Source organism: Mastomys coucha, unplaced genomic scaffold, assembly GCF_008632895.1.
Source record: "Mastomys coucha isolate ucsf_1 unplaced genomic scaffold, UCSF_Mcou_1 pScaffold15, whole genome shotgun sequence".
Taxonomy (NCBI): domain Eukaryota; kingdom Metazoa; phylum Chordata; class Mammalia; order Rodentia; family Muridae; genus Mastomys; species Mastomys coucha.
The window spans coordinates 4,150,883-4,172,495 of NW_022196897.1; the positions used below are offsets into that span (position 1 = coordinate 4,150,883).

The 21,613-nt window shown below is 36.5% G+C and overlaps 1 protein-coding gene across 1 annotated transcript in view; it reads left to right on the forward strand.

Moving 5' to 3' along the window:
• Positions 1-21,255, forward strand: part of Malrd1 (MAM and LDL receptor class A domain containing 1) — a 694,431-nt gene extending 673,176 nt beyond the window's left edge. The window contains exons 38-39 of the mRNA XM_031373295.1: positions 18,463-18,538; positions 21,172-21,255. Of these exons, the coding sequence (XP_031229155.1) occupies positions 18,463-18,538; positions 21,172-21,255 (160 nt within the window). The remainder of the gene's footprint in view (positions 1-18,462; positions 18,539-21,171) is intronic.
• Positions 21,256-21,613: the final 358 nt, after the last annotated feature.

A 21,613-nucleotide genomic window follows, 5' to 3' on the forward strand; every position in this document is an offset into this window, starting at 1 on the left:
AACCAAAATACCACCATCATCATCAACAGCAACAAAAATAATGAAGTCGTGTGACCTATGCTCTATGGAATAAGTAAGACCAAGGTTTAGGGTGGGTGGTAAACATGAAGAACTTACTGAGCAAATCCAGATACAATAGTTTTCCTGAAACCAGAGGCAAAGAATTTTTCAAAAATCTCCCATTTAATTCTTTCTTCACTGTAAAAATAAAACATGAAAATTGAATATATTTACCAAGTCCAAATACAAAAGTGGTATCCTCCGTACCTTTATTCCCAGGGCATCATGGGATAAAGAAACCACTGTTTGTCCTCAGGTATGATTTTACTTGGTTCATTGACTTCTTTCTAGGTCTCCTGTAACGGATCCCAACCATCATGGTAGTTTAATCCCCAACACACCAATATTTATACCTCTAGCAAATGGCAAGAGGATTCATTCCATCAAATATATATTAGGTCTCTCCTTGGCTAATGGAGACCAGATTTTATATTACAAATACTACACTTTCTGTATAATGTATCTAACTAATATCTCCAGCAGATGACTGAAAAGGCTTGGATATCCTTGTGTTCCTGAAAAATTTTCTTTAAACTTGGCTGACTTTCATTCTAATGTATGGAAGCCAAAATAATATGGAAAAGAGTGCCAGATGATGTTTACCTGTGTGGCCTTTGACAAAGCCATTCCTTTGGTCAGTGATGGACTTCAAAGTCAATTCTTGATTAGAGTTGTAACTACTAGAATTTTAATGAAGGAGTTTAAAAAATTAGAAGTCCAAAACATTCATAATCTATAAAAAGAACTGAGTAACACGTCTTGGCATTTTAGGAAGATAGAAAATCAGCTGAATGTGTTGGTGTGAGTAATATAGCCCTCACACTAAACTATTTAATTCATATAGTCACATATGTGACAGATTTTACCCTGAAGTTATACTGGCATCTGACAACTTAATTACTGATCTTATTTATGAAAATAATATCACCCTTGTTTTGTTTTCACCAAAGCAAAAGGTCATTCCTAAAACATTTTATGATGGTCTTTCATGAATGTAAGATAAATTTTTAAAACAAAATAGGATTTTGTTTTATGATTTCAAAATGACTTTATATTTTTATTCCCTATCTCACATTTGTTTAAACAATTCTCCAATAATTTATGATATTTTTTGACCATATATAATTAGTATAGAATAATCTAAGCTTTACATTGTATACTCATTTTAGTATATTATTATTAATATCTACAATTTTTATTATTATCATTTCTCATGACTACAGATAGACAAATAAGTATTTGTGATAAAATATGAAGACCATTTTACTGCTTAGCAGCCCCATGTTCTAGTAGTTATTCTACAGATAACTAATCATGGTTATTACCATGGCAAAGCCCATCTGAGATCAGCTCACTTTCATCTTTAAGGGGAAAAGGAATCACAAAATCAGAACCCACAGAGGTTTTTTTGGGTAGTATTATCACAACATATTACAGACCTAATATGTGTTTAATTATGCTAGAAGCTGAGAGGATAAAAATAACTAGCAAGACTTGGAAGATCTCTGTGTAAGAGTACTTGCTGGATAAGCATGAGAATCTGAGTTCAAAATTTTAGTGCTTAAAGACAGATAATCTTGGTAATTTGAACTTGGGATTCTCATACTGGTAAACGGAAACAGATCCGAGGAGTTTGCTCATTAGCCAGTCTGGCCAAAATGAGAGCTTTAGCTTCAGTGAGAGGCCCTTCCTAAAACAAACAAATAAATAAGGCAGAGAGCAACAACAGATATTCACAACTTCTTATGCGCCCTGCATGCTCACATACAGGCATGTAAACCCAATATGTATAATAGGTATATATTATGCACACCCCACATTAAGTAAGTAAATAAAACACTTAATATGCTAGTGAGGGAGATATATGTAAATCAAATAATCCCAATGCTTCTATATATATATATATATATATATATATATATATATATATATATATATATATATATATATATCAATTTCCTAGGATAAACAGGAAGAGCATAAAAAAACATAAAAGAAAGGTGAGGTGCTTTAAACGTAATGACAATATTAAGGAAAGGTTGACTAAGAATTTGGTGAGGACAAGACGAGATGGCAAATTAAATCTTGGAAAAACAGAATCTATCTAATAACAGAGTTACATAGATGGTCAGTGTGAGGCATCCACAAGTCAGATAGGAAAATAAATGGCTGCAATTAACTGGGAATTCAATGTGCACAGATCTATTCAGGGCAATCTACATAGATTGCCAATTATGTACAGCTCTGTCTAAGACTCCTCTGTATGTTTCCTATGTCAAAATGATTTCATAACTATAAATAATTTTCATTATGTGTGTTATAAACTGAAATTATGTATAGATGTATTCTAATTAAATATATTAACAAATCCAAATAGGCAAATATTTATAGGAATTTGAGTAGATTCAGAATTCATAGTGAAATGAAACCAATTTTCTCAATAGATTTCTTACACACAGTTGTCAGCTTGAAATTGTCTCCAGGCGTTGGGAACAAAGAAGCTGCTAGGTAACTACTGAGGAAAACCATGGAGGCTGATGATCAACTTCAACATTGCAATCTGTTTTCAATCAGAGTATATGTCTAAAAAAAATCAATAAAGACAGTAGAGTGAGTTTTCATATTCAGCAATTTACAAAGTACTTAATTCTGATGAGAGAAAGCCACAAAATAAATGGTCTCCCCCAAGTGTGGGACTTGAAGGTGTCAAAGGAGAAGGGTAGGAGGAGTGTTTCCAGAGCAGGCAGCTGGCGAAACCTGACTGAATGAAGAATAGATGTCAGCCATGGCAATGACTGCTTACTAATAGTTGATAATACATGTTGTCAAGCGGAGTGGCTACTCAATCTGTGTGTTTTGAAGGAGTAGCTAGGATTTTGTTTTAATTTCTAAACTATCATGGGTTAATGGCAATATATATATATATATATATACACACATATATATATACACATGCATACACACACATATATATGTATCTCACACATATTTATATATATATATATATATGTGTGTGTGTGTGTGTGTGTATGTATATATATATAATAACTTGAAAGTGACCCTTGAGCAAATTAATGAAAGTAAGATCTGTTCCAGAATCTATATCTTCTCCAACTATGTGGGGATGTATAAATTTTCAATGTTGTGAAGAAACACAATGACCAAGGCAGCTCTTATAAAGGACAACATTTCATTGAGACTAGCTTACAAGTTCATTCAATTATCACCATGGCAGGAAGTATCGCAGTGTAAATAGGCATAGCACAGGAAGAGCTGAGAGATCAATGTCTTGTTCTGAAAGCAGCCAGAAGGTTTGTGGATTGTACTTTGTGTATTCCGATCTTCTGGGCTAATATCCACTTATCAGAGAATGCATAACATGTGTGTTCTTTTGCGATTGGGTTACCTCACTCAGGATGATATTCTCCAGGGCAATCCATTTCCCCAAGAATTTCATAAATTCATTGTTTTTAATAGCTGAATAGTACTCCATTGTGTAGATGTACCACATTTTCTGTATCCATTCCTCTGTTGAGGGACATTTGGGTTGTTTCCAGTTTCTGGCTATTATAAATAAGGCTTCTATGAATATAGTGGAGCATGTGTCCTTATTACATGTTGGAGCATCTTCTGGGTATATGCCCAGGAGTGGTATAGCTGGGTCCTCTGGTAGTACTATGTTCAATTGCAGGAGGAACCACCAAACTGATTTCCAGAGTAGTTGTACCAGTTGGCAATCTCTCCAGCAATGAAGGGGTGTTCCTCTTTCTCCACAACCTCTCCAGCATCTGCTGTCACCTGAGTTTTTTATCCTAGCCATTCTGACTGGTGTGAGGTGGAATCTCAGAGTTGTTTTGATTTGCATTTCCCTGATGACTATGGATGTTGAACATTTCTTTAGGTGCTTCTTGGCCATTCGGTATTTGTTAATTGAGAATTCTTTGTTTACCTCCGTACCCCATTTTTAATAGGGTTATTTTATGGAGTCTAACTTCTTGAGTTCTTTGTATGTATTGGATATTAGCCCTCTATCAGATACAGGATTCATAAAGATCTTTTCCCAATCTGTTGGTTGCTGTTTTGTCCTATTGACAATGTCTTTTGCCTTACAGAAGCTTTCCAATTTTATGAGGTCCCAATTGTTGATTCTTGATCTTAGAGTACCACAAACCATAAGTAACTCAAGAAGAAAGAAGACCAAAGTGTGGATACTTGTTCCTTCTTAAAAGGGGGAACAAAATACCCATGGAAGGAATTGTAGAGACTAAATATGGAACAGAGACTAAAGGAAGGACAACTCAGAGACTGCTCCACCTGGGAATCCTTCCCATATTCAATCATCAAATCTAGACACTATTGTGGATGTGAGCAAGTGCTGGATGACAGGAGCCTGATATAGCTGTTTCCTGAGAGGCTCTGACAGTACCTGACTAATACAGAAGTAGAGGCTCACAGCCATCCATTGGACTAAGTACAGGGTCCCCAGTGAAGGAGCTAGAGAAAGGACTCAAGGAGCTGAAGGGCTTGCAGCCCTTTAGGACGAACAACAATATGAACTAACTAGTACCCACAGAGCTCCCAGGGACTCAACCACCAACCAAAGAGTACACATGGTGGGACTAATGGCTCCAGCAACATATGTATAGCAGAGGATGGCCAAGTTGGTCATCAATGGAATTAGAAGCCCTTGGCCCTGTGAAGGTTCTATGGCCCAGTGTAGGGGAATGCCAGGGCTAGTAAGCAGGAGGGGGTGGGTTGGTGAGCAGGGGGAGGGAAGAAGTAATAGCGATTTGTTTTAGTTTTTGTTTATTTTATTTTATTTTTATTTTTTGAGGGGAAGGGTACCTGGGAAAAAAGATATTGTAAATAAAGAAAACATCTAATAAAAAAAGGAAGCAGCCAAAAGACTGTTAACAGGCAACTAGGAGGAGGGTTTCTAAGCCCAACCCAAGAGTGACACACTTCCTCCAGCAAGGCCACACCTCCTAATAGTCCCACTTCCTGGGCCAAGTACATTTAAACCACCACAAGGGGTTTTGTTCTTTGGGTTTTGGTCTTAACCAGTTTTTCAGTACCAGGAATTAAATTCCCTGCTATAAGGCAGGACTCAAATTCATCCAGTAAGTGCTTAGTTGGCTCAGAACATTCATGCCACAACTGTACCAGTGGACACACCTTGTATACAAAGTTCTTATTTTACTATAGTATGCAGGATCTAATGCTGTGGCACCACTAGTGTTTTTTTTGTTTGTTTGTTTGTTTTTCTCTTCTTGCATCCTGCACTGCACCAACTAGCAGCACGGAAGCTATGTAACAGAACGTTTCCTCTTTTGTCTGAGATTGATTTTTGTATGCCCTGCCCGCAATGTGTGTATTGTCTCAGCAATAGGCTCTTACAACATAGCCATGGCGAACAGGCAAGACCCTGGAGTGTTGTAGAAAACTCTGAGGTCTCCCTGACTACTAGGGAGAAATCCAGTGGCTTGCACAGCAATGTTTACTAGTATCCCTTGTCTGCTAGGAGCACCATTAACCATCCATGAAGGTAATTCTATTCAAACTCTTTTTTTAATATTATTTTTTAACTAGCTTACTAACTAGTGGCTTTCTTACACTTTTAAATGATATTTATAAAGACACACCTCATTCTCAGCCTCTGTCTCTGTCTGTCTCTGTCTGTCTGTCTGTCTCTCTGTCTCTGTCTGTCTGTCTGTCCGTCCGTCCGTCCGTCCGTCCCTCCCTCCCTCCCTCCCTCCCTCCCTCCCTCCCTCGCTCTCTCTCTCTCTCTCTCTCTCTCTCTCTCTCTCTCTCTCTCTCTCTCTCCTGTGAGTGTGTTACATGTTATGTCCATAACTTTACCACTAGGCCACATTGCCAGCTCTAAATATTTACTGTTGTATTTCCTGTCATCTCCTCATGAAACAAAGATTAATGAAACAGAGGCTTCCTGTAAGCAGCTCCCTGAGTTTACAGCAGACAGTTGGCTAATGTATTGTTTTCTAAGTAAACTGAAAAGTCTATGAGCTCTGCTCCATGGGGAGCTAATCTTGAAGTTGGAGAGACATGGATATAAGTAAACAAATGCCACTATGTTCATTTTTTTGTAACAATTCTTATTTAAATTGTTATTTTTTTCATTGCCTAAACAATTAAAAAGAAATACTATTTAATAAATAACTAATGACAATCACAAACAAAGCAACATTTCAACCAAAGAGACTGAGTGTCCACAAAAACTCGATAAGGAAATTAAGGTAACTTTTCACACAGAGCAATACAGCTGGAGAACAATTTTATGCCAACAGAGACATTATTTTAAGTCCCAATAATGGGATAAACAATGATTATAAAATAAAGTACAAAGAAGTGGCGTTTCAGGCTGAATTTCACAATGTTTCTGGCCAATGAGGAGAGCATTGAAAACAAAATGGGGAGTCTGGTATTCCTCACATCTTTGTAAATTAGAAAGTGCAGCACAGTTAGCAGGTAGCTTGAAAAGACATAATAAAGCATTCATCATGGTGATGGGTTAGAGGGACTTCAGTCAATTAGCAACAGTGATACATTATCTGCTGTTTGCATGCTTGTAAGGACCTGGGGGAGCTGCCGTGCTCACTCACAGGACACACTGTGGGGTTCTTTATGAATTCTACTGCTTTCACCTAACGCATAGATCCTAGTAGACAACCACCTTGGAAATAATACGTAGGAACTCAAACCAAAGGTGAGAGAGAATTTTAAATTATATTAATCTTTCCATTATCATATTAATATCATGATATATCTCCTGTACTTTACACAAACCTGTCATTTGAAAATAATAATCAGTACATATGAACTCTTTCTTTTTCTTAATTTGTTTATTCTTATTATTTTTAAGATAACTTTTATTCTTTCAAATATTATTGAGGACATGCAAGAGCTCTCCTTAAAGCAGTTTATATCTAACAAAACTTTACAGAGCAGAAATTGAAACTAATAAGTATTTGACTTAATTTATTTGTTTTAATAATATCTTACATACCAAAAGTAGTATTTAATATATACAGTGTAATATATATAATAAAAGTATAATTTGGGGGAAACTGAATTTTAAACACTCTGTAGCTTTAAATTATCACATTTACTGAATGAAATGTTGAGAAAAATTATTCTCAGAAAATGTAGGTAACAAAAATTTACTGAAAAGCTTGGCATATTGTCTCACACCTATAATTACTGCACTGCAAAGGTTGAGAAGGGAAAGTGCTCATGAGTTTGAGGGCAGCTTGGGTTACATGAAAAATTCTCACTAGCCAGGCTACAGGGCTAGATCCTGCCTCAACTTTCCATTCTGAAAACATTGACATAAAAGTCTTTTTTAAATTAAATGATTATACAAAGAAAAATATATATGTATATATAAAGTTTGAAAAGCAATTTTTAATAAATTGATAATTATGGGCAATATTATACTACCTGAAACTTGACACTGTAATAGTTTAAACTGTCATACCTGAAATAACATCAATAAGAAATGTGTATGCTGTTGTCTTAGTTAGGAATTCCATTTCTGCAGCAAACCATCGTGACCAAGAGCAAGTTGTGGTGGCAAGGAGTTAGTCACCTTTTACTTCCACAGTACTGTACATACTGAAGGAACTCAGGACAGAATCTCAGACAGTGCAGGATTCTGAGATCAGGAGGGGATGTGGAGGCCATGAAGGAATGTTCTTACTAGCTTGCTCCCATGCTTGGTCAGTCTGTTTTCTTAGAGAACCCAGGACCATCAACCTAGGAATGGTACCATTCTTCATGGCCTGGCCTTCTCCCAACAACCTCTAATTAAGAAAATGCCTTACAGCTGGACCTTATGGGGACATTTCTCTCAATTTAGGTCCCCTCCCTTCAAAGAACTGTAGCTTGTATCAAAATGACAGAAGGATAGCTAGCACTGCTGTCATGTTACAAATTCACTGATCTACCTTGCACTTGGGAAATGCCATTAATCCATAGGTGACTTTGATGCAGTTTCCAAGTATTAGCATGGGCAATGGGCAACAAAAGAAATATTCCCTCCAGTGAACTCTTCCAGGTATCAAGAATCTGTTGTCTTTTTGGAAGAATACAAGTTCTGCACAATTTCTAACCTTTTTGACTATTGCAACATTCTCATGATTAATAGAGGTTATCATGTTTGACTTGATATATAGTTTTGCTTCATCTATATTTTTTATGAAAATGACTGCTAGATACCTTGGTTGAACTAATCATATTTTTATCACTTATTCTTTCAAAAGAATCATTGTTCTATGAAAGTTTAGTTTGGCATGTAATTCAATCTCACAATTTCTTCCCAAAAGGTAATACATATTTTCCTTCCAAGTGCCCATTATGCATAATTTTAACAACATAACAAGTTACATACTTAAAATTGAGATTTAATATGATCAATCATTAATCACTAATTACTGCTTTGTCAAGGTCAAGATGACTTTTTTTTAGATATTTTCTTTATTTACATGTAAATTTCTCCTTTCCCAGTTTCCCCTCCAAAAAACAAACAAACAAAAACAAGAACAAACCCCTGTTGCCTCCCCCCTCCCCATGCCTGCCACCCCACCCTCTCCCACTTATTGCCCTGGCATTCCCCTACACTGGGGCAGAGAAACTTCACAGGGCCAACGTCCTCTCTTCCTATTGATGATCGAATTTGCAATCCTCTACTATACACGTGCTGCCAGAACAATCAGACCCACCATGTGCAGTCCTTGACTTTTTTAAAATTTGCATGCTTTGAGACAGAAACAATGTACATTTCTGTACTATGCCCTTGAGTTGTACATGGTGATCGTCAGCTTACCTCTCTACTACATTCACATGTCAGTCAAAATAAAAATGATGAAATACCTCTTATAATAAATTATGAATTTTCTTGTATTATGTCATTACTGGTTTTTTTTGTTGTTGTTGTTTTGTTTTGTTTTTTGTTTTGTTTTGTTTTTTTATTTTAAATATTTTCTTTATTTACATGCGAATTTCTTTATTCCCAGTTTCCCCTCCAAAAAACAAAAAAACAAACAAAAACAAACCCCTGTTGCCTCCCCCCTCCCCATGCCTGCCACCCCGCCCTCTCCCACTTTCTGGCCCTGGCATTCCCCTACACTGGGGCACAGAACCTTCACAGGGCCGAGGTCCTCTCCTCCTATTGATGATCGATTTTGCAATCCTCTACCATACACATGCTGCTTGAACAATCAGACCCCTCTATGTGCAGTCCTTGGTTAGTGGTTGAGACCCTGGGAGCTCCGAGGGTACTAGTTAGTTCATGTTGTTGTTCGTCCTAAGGGGCCGCAAACCCCTCAGCTCCATTGGTCTTTTCTCTAATTCCTTCACTGGGGACCCGGCACTCAGTTCGGTGGATGGCTGTGAAAAGAATTTTGAATTAACATTTCTCTGGGTTTTTAGACATAGTAGTTCATAGACCATATTTCAGAAATATTGCTATACACATCTAAATTTTTTTTTTAAATTTGGATGACAGGGCTGTAAAATGCTATCATCATTTAATAGTGCTTGAATTATTGGATGTGGGCTTGCAGCTAATGTTTTTGATAGTTTTGATGACATCTTTCTACATAAATCTTCATCTTCCCCTTTAATTATCATCTAAATATTGTTCTTTGGTAATTTTTACCAGGTCAGGAAATACTTTTACAATGTGCTTTCTAATCCTTGTGCATAGGAGCTATCCTATCCTGCATCTGGTGTAGGTTACGTACCTGTGAATTTGCTAACACTGCACTCATGAAGTGAAGTGATGACCCATCTCCCAATGGCAGCTCCTTTGACTCAAGGTTGGGTTACAGGAACCCAGGTCAGCTTCATATCTATAATTGCATCCGTATTCCTGGGCATGTTCCCATGAAAGTGCTCCACTGTGACCAGCTTCCTTATAAGCAGTCACATGGTTTGTGGTCTACATATTTGTTTCCTGAATGAAAAGAGTGTGAGAGAAATATGGCAGCTGTTATCTCATTTGAGCGAATCCAGCATAGTTTGGCATCCGAAAGTTTCTGGTTCCATGACCTTAGATGATGAAGACTTTCTTCTATTTTGGAGGCTTTTCTAGTTGTGTTTGCAAATCTAGTTTGCTCTGTACATTTCTTTCAAACATCTTTGTCTTTAAGGACTTGGAAATGAAAATTTCTAGCTCATAGTATTTCCCTCCATTTATCTTTGTGCTTTCAAGCTGGCCTTCGTCCTTTCCTTCTGTAATTCTGCTTGATTCCACGCCAGCCCTTCTTCCCTCTTCTCTCTCTTCTTTCATGTTCTTTTCCTTCTAATCCTTTTTCCCCTTCCCTTTGTCAGATCTCCATGACTTGAGCTTATGTAAATCAGGGATAAAATTTAACTCTCCGAATTCTTCTTTTAATACCTTAGGCCACCATGCAATTTTATTCTATGTTCAGGTAGTTATAATACATCTAGTATTATATTTTTATATTGATTTTGTTTTAACTGTGAATGTGTGTGTGTACATGTGTGTGAATGCCAGTGCTCATATGCTGAGGACTGCATATGAAGGTCAGAGGACAACCTAACATATGGTTTTCAGTTTCTAATTTATTTGAGGTAGAGTCTCATGTTATTGCCCACTGCTTATATCAGCCTCTTGGTATTCTGTCTCTTCTTCCTTCTCACAGTGGGCATGCTAGAATTACAGTGAAGCATCACATACAGTTTTACATGTATTCTGGGGATTTGAACTCACGTCCTCATACTTTGTGGCAAGCACAAGCACTAAGAAATTGCCTCAGAATGGTGACTTTTTAAAAATTGGTACACATGAAAATGTCTCCAAAATTAACTTTTCTCTGTCCCTGCCAAGCTTCTAGAGAACCTCTCCTCATTCACTGTCAGTGGCTTTTTATGCATAGAATTTTACTAAAACATATCTTGGCATAGTATTCTCAGAGACATTAAAGCACTTTGTGAAACCTCCTGCTGCCTTCTCAAAATAATGTTCTGAACTTGTTACTTATTCCTGCTGTATGACAGTGGCAGGCTGTACATAATAAATATCACTTGTGCTTCTGAGTACCTGGTTTGTTTCCCTTTCAAAGCATGGCCTGTGAAATTGACTGTCCTGCTTACATTTGACTTCCAGCATCTCAATGTCATGTGCCTATCATACACTGAATAAATGCATGATATCATCTCCATGTGCTAGTTCATTACCTCCAGATCATTCTACTTTCTCCTGCTATATACTTATTTATGCTGTGTTCTTTCACTACACATTTTTTGTACTATGCATTAAATATGTCATACAAAAATGACCAAATATTGTTCTAAGGTTTACAGAAAAGGACTGCGGCTCAACCATACTATTTGACACTGAATTGTTCATGGGAAACAAGGGCAACAGTCTCTTACTAGAAAATAAACAGACAACCAAGATAAAACAATGGCCCACCTCCATCTCCCCAGGTTGGAATACTGGATGAAAAAGATAGTCTTTTCATAGTGTTTTCGAATGATATAGGATGGGGAAAATTAGTGATAGAATCCCAGTTGAAGAAAGTATTTCTGAAAGAATCTGTCCTGGGCAGGGAGGATATAGTCAATGAACATTAAAAGTACATATAAAGAGGTAGGGTACATAGCTCAGTGCATAAAGTGCTTGCTGGGTAAGAATGAGATCCTGTGTTCAGAACCTCAACACCTGTGTTAGAGCCAAGCCCTTGTATGTGCTAGGGAATTACTCTACTACTGAGCTACTTTCCCAGCCCTTGTTGAAGTGCTGCTGAGTGTAGGAAAGAAGGAACAATAGAGATGGTAATAATAGACACGATCTTTAACCATAAAGAGCTAAAAAAGGATGGTTTCTTTTAAAAGAGGGAGAAATTGGACACACGCACACACACACACACAAAGGAAAGAGAGATAAAACAGAATGACCTTTCTATTTATTTGCCTTTTATCATCAGATTCCTGATAGCATTAGACGATTTTTAAATGACAGTGCTGCAGCTAGAGAGATGGATGGCTCAGTAATTAACAGTGTTTACTGCTTTTACAGATCTGAGTTTGGTTCCCATCATTTATATCAGGGAGCTCATAATTGCCTGAAACTCCAAATCCATATGATCCAGCATCACACTCTTTTGTCTTCCAATGTGTACCTGAACACACAAGCACATACACACACTGATACGTGCAAACAAACACACATATACACATATTCACACATTAAAAAGGAAATAATTTTCTAACTATCATTAGTAGTTATTACTACCACAAATTGCTATTTCCATTCAGTCCAAGCTGTTGATGTAAAAGACAAGGAAATTTAAAATAAAATGTAAGTGACAGCAGAAGAAAAAATGAGAATAGTAATCAGTCATTGTTAAGTATCAATTTGTAGTCTGCACTGGTAACAATTGTATCTACCAGAGTCTAGCATCTTTACAAAAAGGCATACCTCTAAAAAGAAACTCTACAGGGATGAACCATGCATTGATTGACTATGTAGGGTCAAAATGTAGTATAGAGTGTCACATATGCTTTATGAATGTATTACAATCATTGGATGCATTTCACTAAATGGAAAGGGATAGTGGGAAATAGCAGAGTCACCATGTACATCTTACAGAGTGTGACAATAGTTCACTGTCTTCCATCTGGGAACTAACCACATTCATGTCTGGGAACTTGAAATATTGCCTGGCTTCTCAGAAACAATATAGAGAAGTTAACTTAGTAGTGGAAGTCACTTCTACCACCTAATGCACACTGGTAATAACTTTTAATAGAAAAATCATTTTGGTAATTGCTTCAAATCATCTTCGTGTCACTGTAAGTATATCCTGAAATTATGGTTCTTCTATTCACTCATGGCAAAAATATAAACTTGTTCAGTAGCTTTGTAATCAGCGTGGAGATTCTCCAGAAAACTGAACTGAGAACAGTCTTATGACACAAGTACATAAGTCTTACTTATTAGTCGAATGCCTGTAAGTCATCATCCCATAGAGACACTATTCATCTACATTTAGAGCTGAACTGTTTAACCTAACCGGAAAATGCAGCCAGCATGGACGATCCTCAATAAATGAGTGACTAAGAGATGAGGTTCACATATAAATGGAATTTTATGTATCTATAAAGAAAAATGTAATCATGACATTTATAGGAAAGTGGATGAAACTAATGATAATTAAGTCAGACCAATGTTTTCTTTTCTTTTCTTTTTCTTTATTTTCAAGACAAGGTTTCTCTGTATAGCCTTGGCTATCCTGGAACACACTCTGTAGACCAGGCTGACTCAAACTCAGAAATCCACCTGCCTCTGCCTCCCAAGTTCTGGCGTAGCACCACCACTGCCTGGCAGACCAATGTTTTCTATATTGACTTAGCAGTGTATCTGTGCATGTGTGTGTGTGTTGCCTGTCTATGTAGTGATTGTGTATGTGTTTTTAGATCACAAAATGACAAAGTAGATCATAAGAAGGGAGGAAGATATCTTAGTGGAAATAGAAACAGGAGAAGGCAATAGAGTACATGTAATAACAAAGGGTGAGAGGTAACCAGCTATGTAGGCAAAGAGATCATAGGGAGGAAATGGGAAAGGAAATGAGATCAACATATAATATCATATTTATACAAAGATGTCAGGATTGAACTCATTACTTTAAACATTAAGCTAATAATTAATTACAAATTAAAATGAATAAAAAGAAAGTATGGTTCTGCATGCTTTGAGGTAGGCAGAGAAGGTCAGATAATATGATTAGCAGGAAACATCATTCATGGCCTCTGAAATGCTGTTCCACTTAATTTTCTACTTTGTGTTTAATTTTTGAACTAGGTTTTCCATAGTACACTCCTACATATATCTGTGTGGATATATATGTATATGTGTGGACATGCATACGTGCCCATGCCAGTACATGCATGCTTGAGAATGGAGGCCAACGAAGAATCATTCACTGTTTTTGCCTTTGGAGCCAGGCCCTCTTACTTCCTAGAACTCACCTACTTGCTTAGGATGGATGTTCTGTAATCTTAGGGATACATCTGTCTCTTCCTCTGTAGCATAAACCATAAGCCATTCTCACATACAAGTGAGAACTTAACTCATATCTTCATACTTGTGTGTCTTCCTAGTTCCCAAGCATAATTTAAATATAAATATATTATGACAGCTTTGTTCAAATGAAATAGTAGTGGGTCTAGGTGATCAATGGGTTAACTCAGATCCAGTCCATTCTCTCTGGCATACAAAACGACAAACACATGAAAAGGAGAAAGCCAAGACTATCAAAGGTGTCAAAGGGCACCTGGTGAAGATGGCAAACAATTATGTAAAGAAATGTAATAACAGATACTCTTGCTAATTATAAAAGTAATTAAACAAATTATGAAATTACAACAATGTGTAAATATTAATTGATAAACTCACAGTGCATGCATATAGGGGTTAAATTTGGTCACCCCTGCCCGTTACCTGCAGAGAGCTAATCTTCAATATTTAAAGTGGTAGTTGTATTCATTGTCATTTTAGTTCTTTTCAGCCTAGACAGAGATTTATTTATTTGATACTATAATATTTTATAATAGCAAAATAATTCCTGCAGCACACTAGCAATTAGTTTTCTATTTGAATTTATAATTGAGTTTCGATTTGAAGTGATGAAAACATTTTGGCAATACTGACATAACATTATGAATAATTGATAGCAATGACTTGTGCAATTCAAATTCATTACATTGGCAAATATATGTTAGATATATTTATTATAACCTTATATTACTAACTAGGATTTAGTAAAATTAATATTATCATAAACATTGAATCATATACATAAGATTGTGTGAATTTGGGGCTAGAAAAGCAGCTCAGTGTATGAAATGCTTACTGATAAAGTGTCAAAATGTATGTTCAGATTCCCAGAACCCACATAGAATCAGGTGTACGTAGTAATCCAGGTCTATAATCCAGTACTCATAAAGTAAGATTGCAGGTGAACACAGGAGAATCCTTAAATTTGTTTGCCACCTAGCTCAGTGTACACAGCAGTGAATCCCCAAAAGGATTTCTCTTAGACAAGGTGGAAGGTGAAGGTTGATACCTAGTCTCGACTTTCCATTCACCTCCATACATGTTCACCTACACTTACATAACTGAACATGTACATGTATATGTATCACGCACATATTCCCACACACACAAACACACAGATATTAAGATTTTTAAATATGTAAGTTATATAGCATATTAATTATCTTCTAATTGTGCTGTTAAAAACAACATAAATATCCTCTACAAAGTCTTTTTATAGGCTGTAACATGCATGGCTTTTTGGAGACAAATACAGGCAGATTTCTGAGTTTGAGGCCAGCCTGGTCTACAGAGTGAGTTTCAGGACAGCCAGGGCTATACAGAGCAAACCTGTCTCGAAAAACCAAAAAAAAAAAAAACCTTTTGCAATATTTGTAGACTAATATTACAAGCAAAGGTATTTAGAGTACCTTTGGAACTATCAACATTAGAAAGTTTTTCACAGTATGAGGAATGACAAAGTAACTTTAAGGGAGTTAGGTCATGTGTGATATTTAATTTATAGATAGGAAAGATATCAATACTCAACCACAGGAACCAAGCATTCCCACGAATGGAAGCCAAACTTCTGGTTGAATAACAGCTCGTGGCTGCTAAGAAACACAGACTGAAGTGTAAGAATTTCCAACCACATTTCTTTCACAACCACATACTGACTCTCTTTTATTACAACTCCACTCCCTTCTAACAATATCATCATCTTTGTAACTAATCACCAAACCCTACAATCCAGACCCTTTCACACATTTCCCTTCAACAGGAAATATAAATTTTTAAATTAAGATTTAAGAATCTCTTTAGAAGAAAAATTGCTTTCTTACATGTATTTAGATGACTGGGGACTTTATCAGTTTATCTGACATCATCCTGCCAATCTTTGAGTTGTCTAGGCTTCCCTTCCAAAGCCACAAGCTGTAACCTTAGATCAGCATCACTGTGCCCTGGGTGCTTCTGTCCCCAGTGCCTGGTCACCTGCACAGTCAGTTCCCAGACTCTACCATGCCAAGAAGCACAGTAAGGCTTCTTCCTACATTTTTATTCCATTACCAATTTGACATCGGTTGGATTTATGTTTCCAGCATTTACTGCCTATGGCTACCTCACACTTCCTAGTTCCCAGCTTTACCCTGTTTTGATACTTTCTAAGTCATGCTCAACTGGCCCTGGCCCAGCTCTTGCTTTGGCATTTTGACACATCTCAAAACCACCCTTATACTCTTGCCATTCATCAGTTGAACAGTGCCCCCTCCTAGATGCAATGTAACATGGACCAGTTTGGGAAGAAACAAACACAAAGATTTCAAATAAATATATCCAGTTTAATTGGAGAAGTTCATAAATCTCATTATTGGGCCAATGAATTAACAGATAAATAGAATACATCTATCACTGCCTGTTCAAATTCTGACCCATAAAACCCTATATTAGATATCAAAATTAAGGCTAGATTTTGATAGCTGTGAACTATTTTATCAGTGGCATATTTAATTCAGTGGTAATAGGAGGCCTAGCCTCTGGAAACTTTAAACAGAAGGTCAGTAAGTTTCCTCTTAACCTTTGGTATTTAAGGGTATATACAATACTGAAAGTCTTGCTTATTTATATTGTACCCTGATTATGTGAAAAATATTAAAGCATATGCATTTTTCTTCTTCATTGCTGTTAAGACAATAGTAATGATCTCAGAACTGACCTTTAATATTTCTCTCCCTCTCCTCCCTCTCTCTTGCTTTGTGTGTGTGTGTGTGTGTGTGTGTGTGTGTGTGTGTGTGATGGACCTCTGCGTGTGTGTGCATGTGTTCATTGGCTCTCCCCCAACCATATGCGTATATCCATAACTATGCATGAGCTTATATACGTGTCTTAGGGATTTTCACTCTATTTGTAACTGAGCAGCTATTGGTTGTATTATTTTTGCTTCAATGTTGGGTATTTTTTTGCTGGCTGTTCTGGAGTTCCTTGTCTTCTAACAGGAGTAGAAACCATAAAAAGGAAACAATCACTTATGAGCTCAATTATGCTGAATCGGACAGATCTAGTCCATAACATAAAAAGAATATTCACATGAAAAACTCTTCAAGAGGCTCAACAAATGGCTGAGTGGGTAAAGCTTGCATGCAAACTTGAGGACTAGAGTTCAGATTCCTAAAATCCATGTAAATGCTGAGTGAGCCATGCAGCCTTCTTGTAATTCAGGTCTGGAAAGTAGGGAGACAAGGAATCACAATCTGATTAGTTAAACTAGACAAAATGATGAGCCCCCAGATTAATAGAGAGGCCGAGATTCAATGAAGAATGTGGAGAGTCACCAAAGAAAGAGACTTTATATCAACTTTAGGCTTCCATTCAAACTTCAAACAGCTTCATGGGTCTCTGTCTCTGTCTCTCTGTCTCGGTATCTGTCTTTGTCTCTCTGTGTCTCTTTCACACACACACACACACACACACACACACACATACACACACACACACACACACACACACACACACTCATACATGCAAAAATAATTAAAGCAAAACTTTCAAAACACCCAAATATACGATTGTTGACTAAAGTACTTGATATTATAACTCATGGGTTACAGATTTCTACAAGAGACACTGTCATAATGCAGAGTCTTAGAATGTGGTTTGGCACTTCCAGCCTAAGAGACAATGGGGCAGCCATTCCAGATTATAGTGTCATATTACATTGTGCTTTCCAATGACTTGAGCAATATTTAAGAAATCTACATCAAAACCAACTTATATGCCTTTTTCTTGCCAGTGTTTATGTGAATCTAAATACTCAAGAGTTAAAATTATATTTGTTTTCAAGAATGTGTTTGCCATTGTGTCATGCAGAGTGAAATATATATATATGTAAATATATTGTATATATATATTGTGTATATATATATATATATTGATGAAAATAAATGTTCCAGCAAGATACTATGTCTCTCAAAGTTTTTCTACTAAACAATAACCTGAACATCTACCATAAACCACTTAGTAATTATATATTTCCAGAAAAGGTGATGCAGGCATACACACACACACACACACACACACACACACACACACACACACACACCTATACATGTATGTATACTAAGGTGGTCTATGCCTATAGTTCCTTCATCTAAAGATCAAAGAAAAAGGAAGGAGAATCTGAGGCCAGACTGGGCTATACAGGAAGACTCTCAAAAAAATGAATAAGAACATAAACTAGTTAGAACTAGCTCACCAACATTTGGGTCTTGGTGACCCTGTTCTCTTTGTTTATTTGTTTCTTTGTTTGTTTTGTTTTAAAGGAAATCTGAGGGGGGAGGCAACCATTCCTTCATCAATCCAGTTTATGGAAACTGCATTAACCCAGAGAAAACTGAGGTAAGTGGTGAGGTTAATTACATTGATTCAGAACCAAACACACAGACACACACACACACACACACACATATGTACACAGACATGCACACACAAACACATACACATAGAGACATATAGACATACACTTACATGAGCACGCAAACATATGCAGTGCCAGGCACAAGCAAATGCACACATATGCACCCACACACAATCACCCACGCACACACATGCACACACACACACACACACACATGGAAACACACACACAGCCTTACACACAATTAGTTTTGTTTGGAACCATTTCTATATCATAGCTAAGAGAAACATTCTAGTGAATTTATTTCATTTAGGAGCAAAGAGCATTTCAGGCTCTAAAACTGAGGGAGGTTTTTCATTTAGAACACTTTGATTCTGCTTTTAAAATTAAGTTCACTGTTAAATGGCTTTGTGGTCACCATACACCCTCCAAGAGAGCTGGTAAACCTGGAAAATATCAATTTAACACATAAAGTATTATTAGTCATCTCTTCCCAGTAACTACACATTGGGTGTTTTATTGGCTTATTTGCATTCTCAACCATAGGTATATAGAAAGCTTGAGGTTTTTCCTCATTACATTTTAAAAGATTTACTTTATGTGTGTTATTAAGTCTGAATGTGTATGTAGGGGGGAAGTGCATGCACCCAAGTGCAGGTGCAGCAGAAGGAAGCATGCTGAGCCCCGTGCTAGAGTTGTTTTGAGGGACAGACATGATGCTGAAACCAAACTCGGGGCCTCTTCGAGAGCAGTAAATGCTCTGAACTCCTGAGACATCTCTCCTACTCTCCTTTCTTGTTTTTATTAAACAATCTGTCAACAGTTCCTTATCTTTAAGTCTTGACATTGAAAATGAGCACCAAAGTGTCAGGTCAGGCAGATTCCAACATTTCAGAGCCTTGTATTATGTGGTTGAAGACTAACAAATGGCTTTTTAAATTTTCATGTTTTCTTCAACAACTATGTCACGTACACTTAAATTTTGTTTAGGTGGAAATGGGAGAAACGAAGTAAGAAATTTCTTTAACAATGTAGGGATTTAATGTGGGTAATTCAGTGAACAAACCCCTGCTCAGTTTTTAATAGTTACCTACAAAGATACAATAGTTAATCAATTGAATCAGAAATGCATATCATTCCTATTTTTAATGAAAATAAGAAACCTGATCTCTTTACCCCCAACTTAGATAAGTTTAATGTCTTATAAATGCTAATTCTAAATAAATAAATAAGTGAAAAGCTTTAGGTGTGAAAATCTGTACCTTCGTTATCTCAACAAATGGTCAGTTGGTAAACAGTGGCTAAGAAGATGTCCTATATTCTTACTTTTCCCTGAGAAGTCAGCTGTTCTAGAGTTTGGGTGGTGTGTGTCCCAGAATGCACATGGAGAGATTGAGATCAAAGGCCCACCTTCAACATACTTTCAAGCAGATTTAACAGCACGCTCCAATTGATCACTCAAGGCAAAACTTCAGAATTTCACTTTATTTCTTGATGAAAAATAAATTACTCCCTTCTCACATTCCTTTTAAAATTCAACTTTTAGTTCCTTAAGGATGACTAGGGAAGAACTCCTGTCATATCCGTTTTTATTATTTTAGAAAAATGACTTAAATATATGCTAAATTCTTTTATATAACAGAAAAGTATATTTATCTCAAATATTTTTCAAAAGCTCTTACTGAAATGTTTTATACCACTAGAGATAGGGAGAATAGTAAGGAGATCTCTCGATCAGCCATCAGCCACCATCAAATATGGTTAACTTTTAGCTCTCTTTTATCACTTTTCTTACTACATGTCATCTCAACTCACTCATGATTTCTTAAGAAAATCACGGCTATTATTTAACTATGAAACTTCAGTTGTATCTTTCAGAGGAAAAAAAAAAACACATTTAAAACATACCGATGCTGTCATGTCTAAAGATGTATCAAAATAATGTCAATATATCAAAAAGATAATTCAGTGTTAAACCTGCTTTGATTATCTTACGTATAAGTAAGGCTTATATAGTTAAGTTTAGCTTTTGTTGATATTGTACTTTTAAATCAATCTCTATAAAGAACACAAATACAAATGGATACCTTGTCTTTCAAGACTGTTTTAATCTTTAGGTTCTATAGTCTCTTTGCTTTCTTCTTGTAAAATATTATTGAAGAAACAAGGTTTTCCAGGAGGACTTCTCATATTTTAAACTTTGTAATATATTCTACCTCTTTAATCCTATTAATTCAAAGATCTTGTTGCTGTGGTTGTTGGCATTGCTGCTGCTATTCCTGCTTTATTACCTTTGACTATAGTCAATGTAGCAAGCTGAACATAAAAATACAGCCTTCTGAATTTCTCTATGCTCTCATAGTTGAGGGAAGGCAGTAAAACTCAAGTCCACAGGGCCTGCAAACGTATTTTATGAGACTCCAGGTCAGAGACATGTTAGTGTAAGCTACTAGTGTGAGCTGGTGGTGCTGGAGCAAGGCTCTGTCAGGGATGCTCTCGGTATCACTCCTATGAATATTTGTCAGAAATATCCTTCATTCTTTGTGATCTTTTCAGAAGATTTCTGTCTTCCTCTGGAAAATACTAACCTTCTAAATGTATGCTTCCTCCTTAGAGTTCCATCTATTCTTTTCCAAATCCATTTTATGGTGCAGCATCTGGAAGCCTGGAGACGGTGTCGCGTCATCTCAAATCTTAACATCAAAACAAGGTTTCATGCAATATGTGTTAATAGAAAAGTTCAATCTCTAAACTGTATGAAGTGAAAGAAAAAATTTTCAAATGTCAGTTTGATTACAACGTATTAAAACAAGCTTCTTACCGATTCTTTGACTATTTCCATGGGATCACTGAGAGCTCCTTAACTTCATTGTATACCTGAGCAATTCAATAAAACATTCTGCATAATCAATGGATGTTCCCTTTATTTTATACCAATTATTACTTTTAAGAGTCTAACAGCTAGTTTACTCTAAAGGCAAATTTTGAGTAGCAATGTCCTGGGAACATAGATTTAGGTTACCTTAAATTTCATGTTTATGGAATTGGTTTCATGG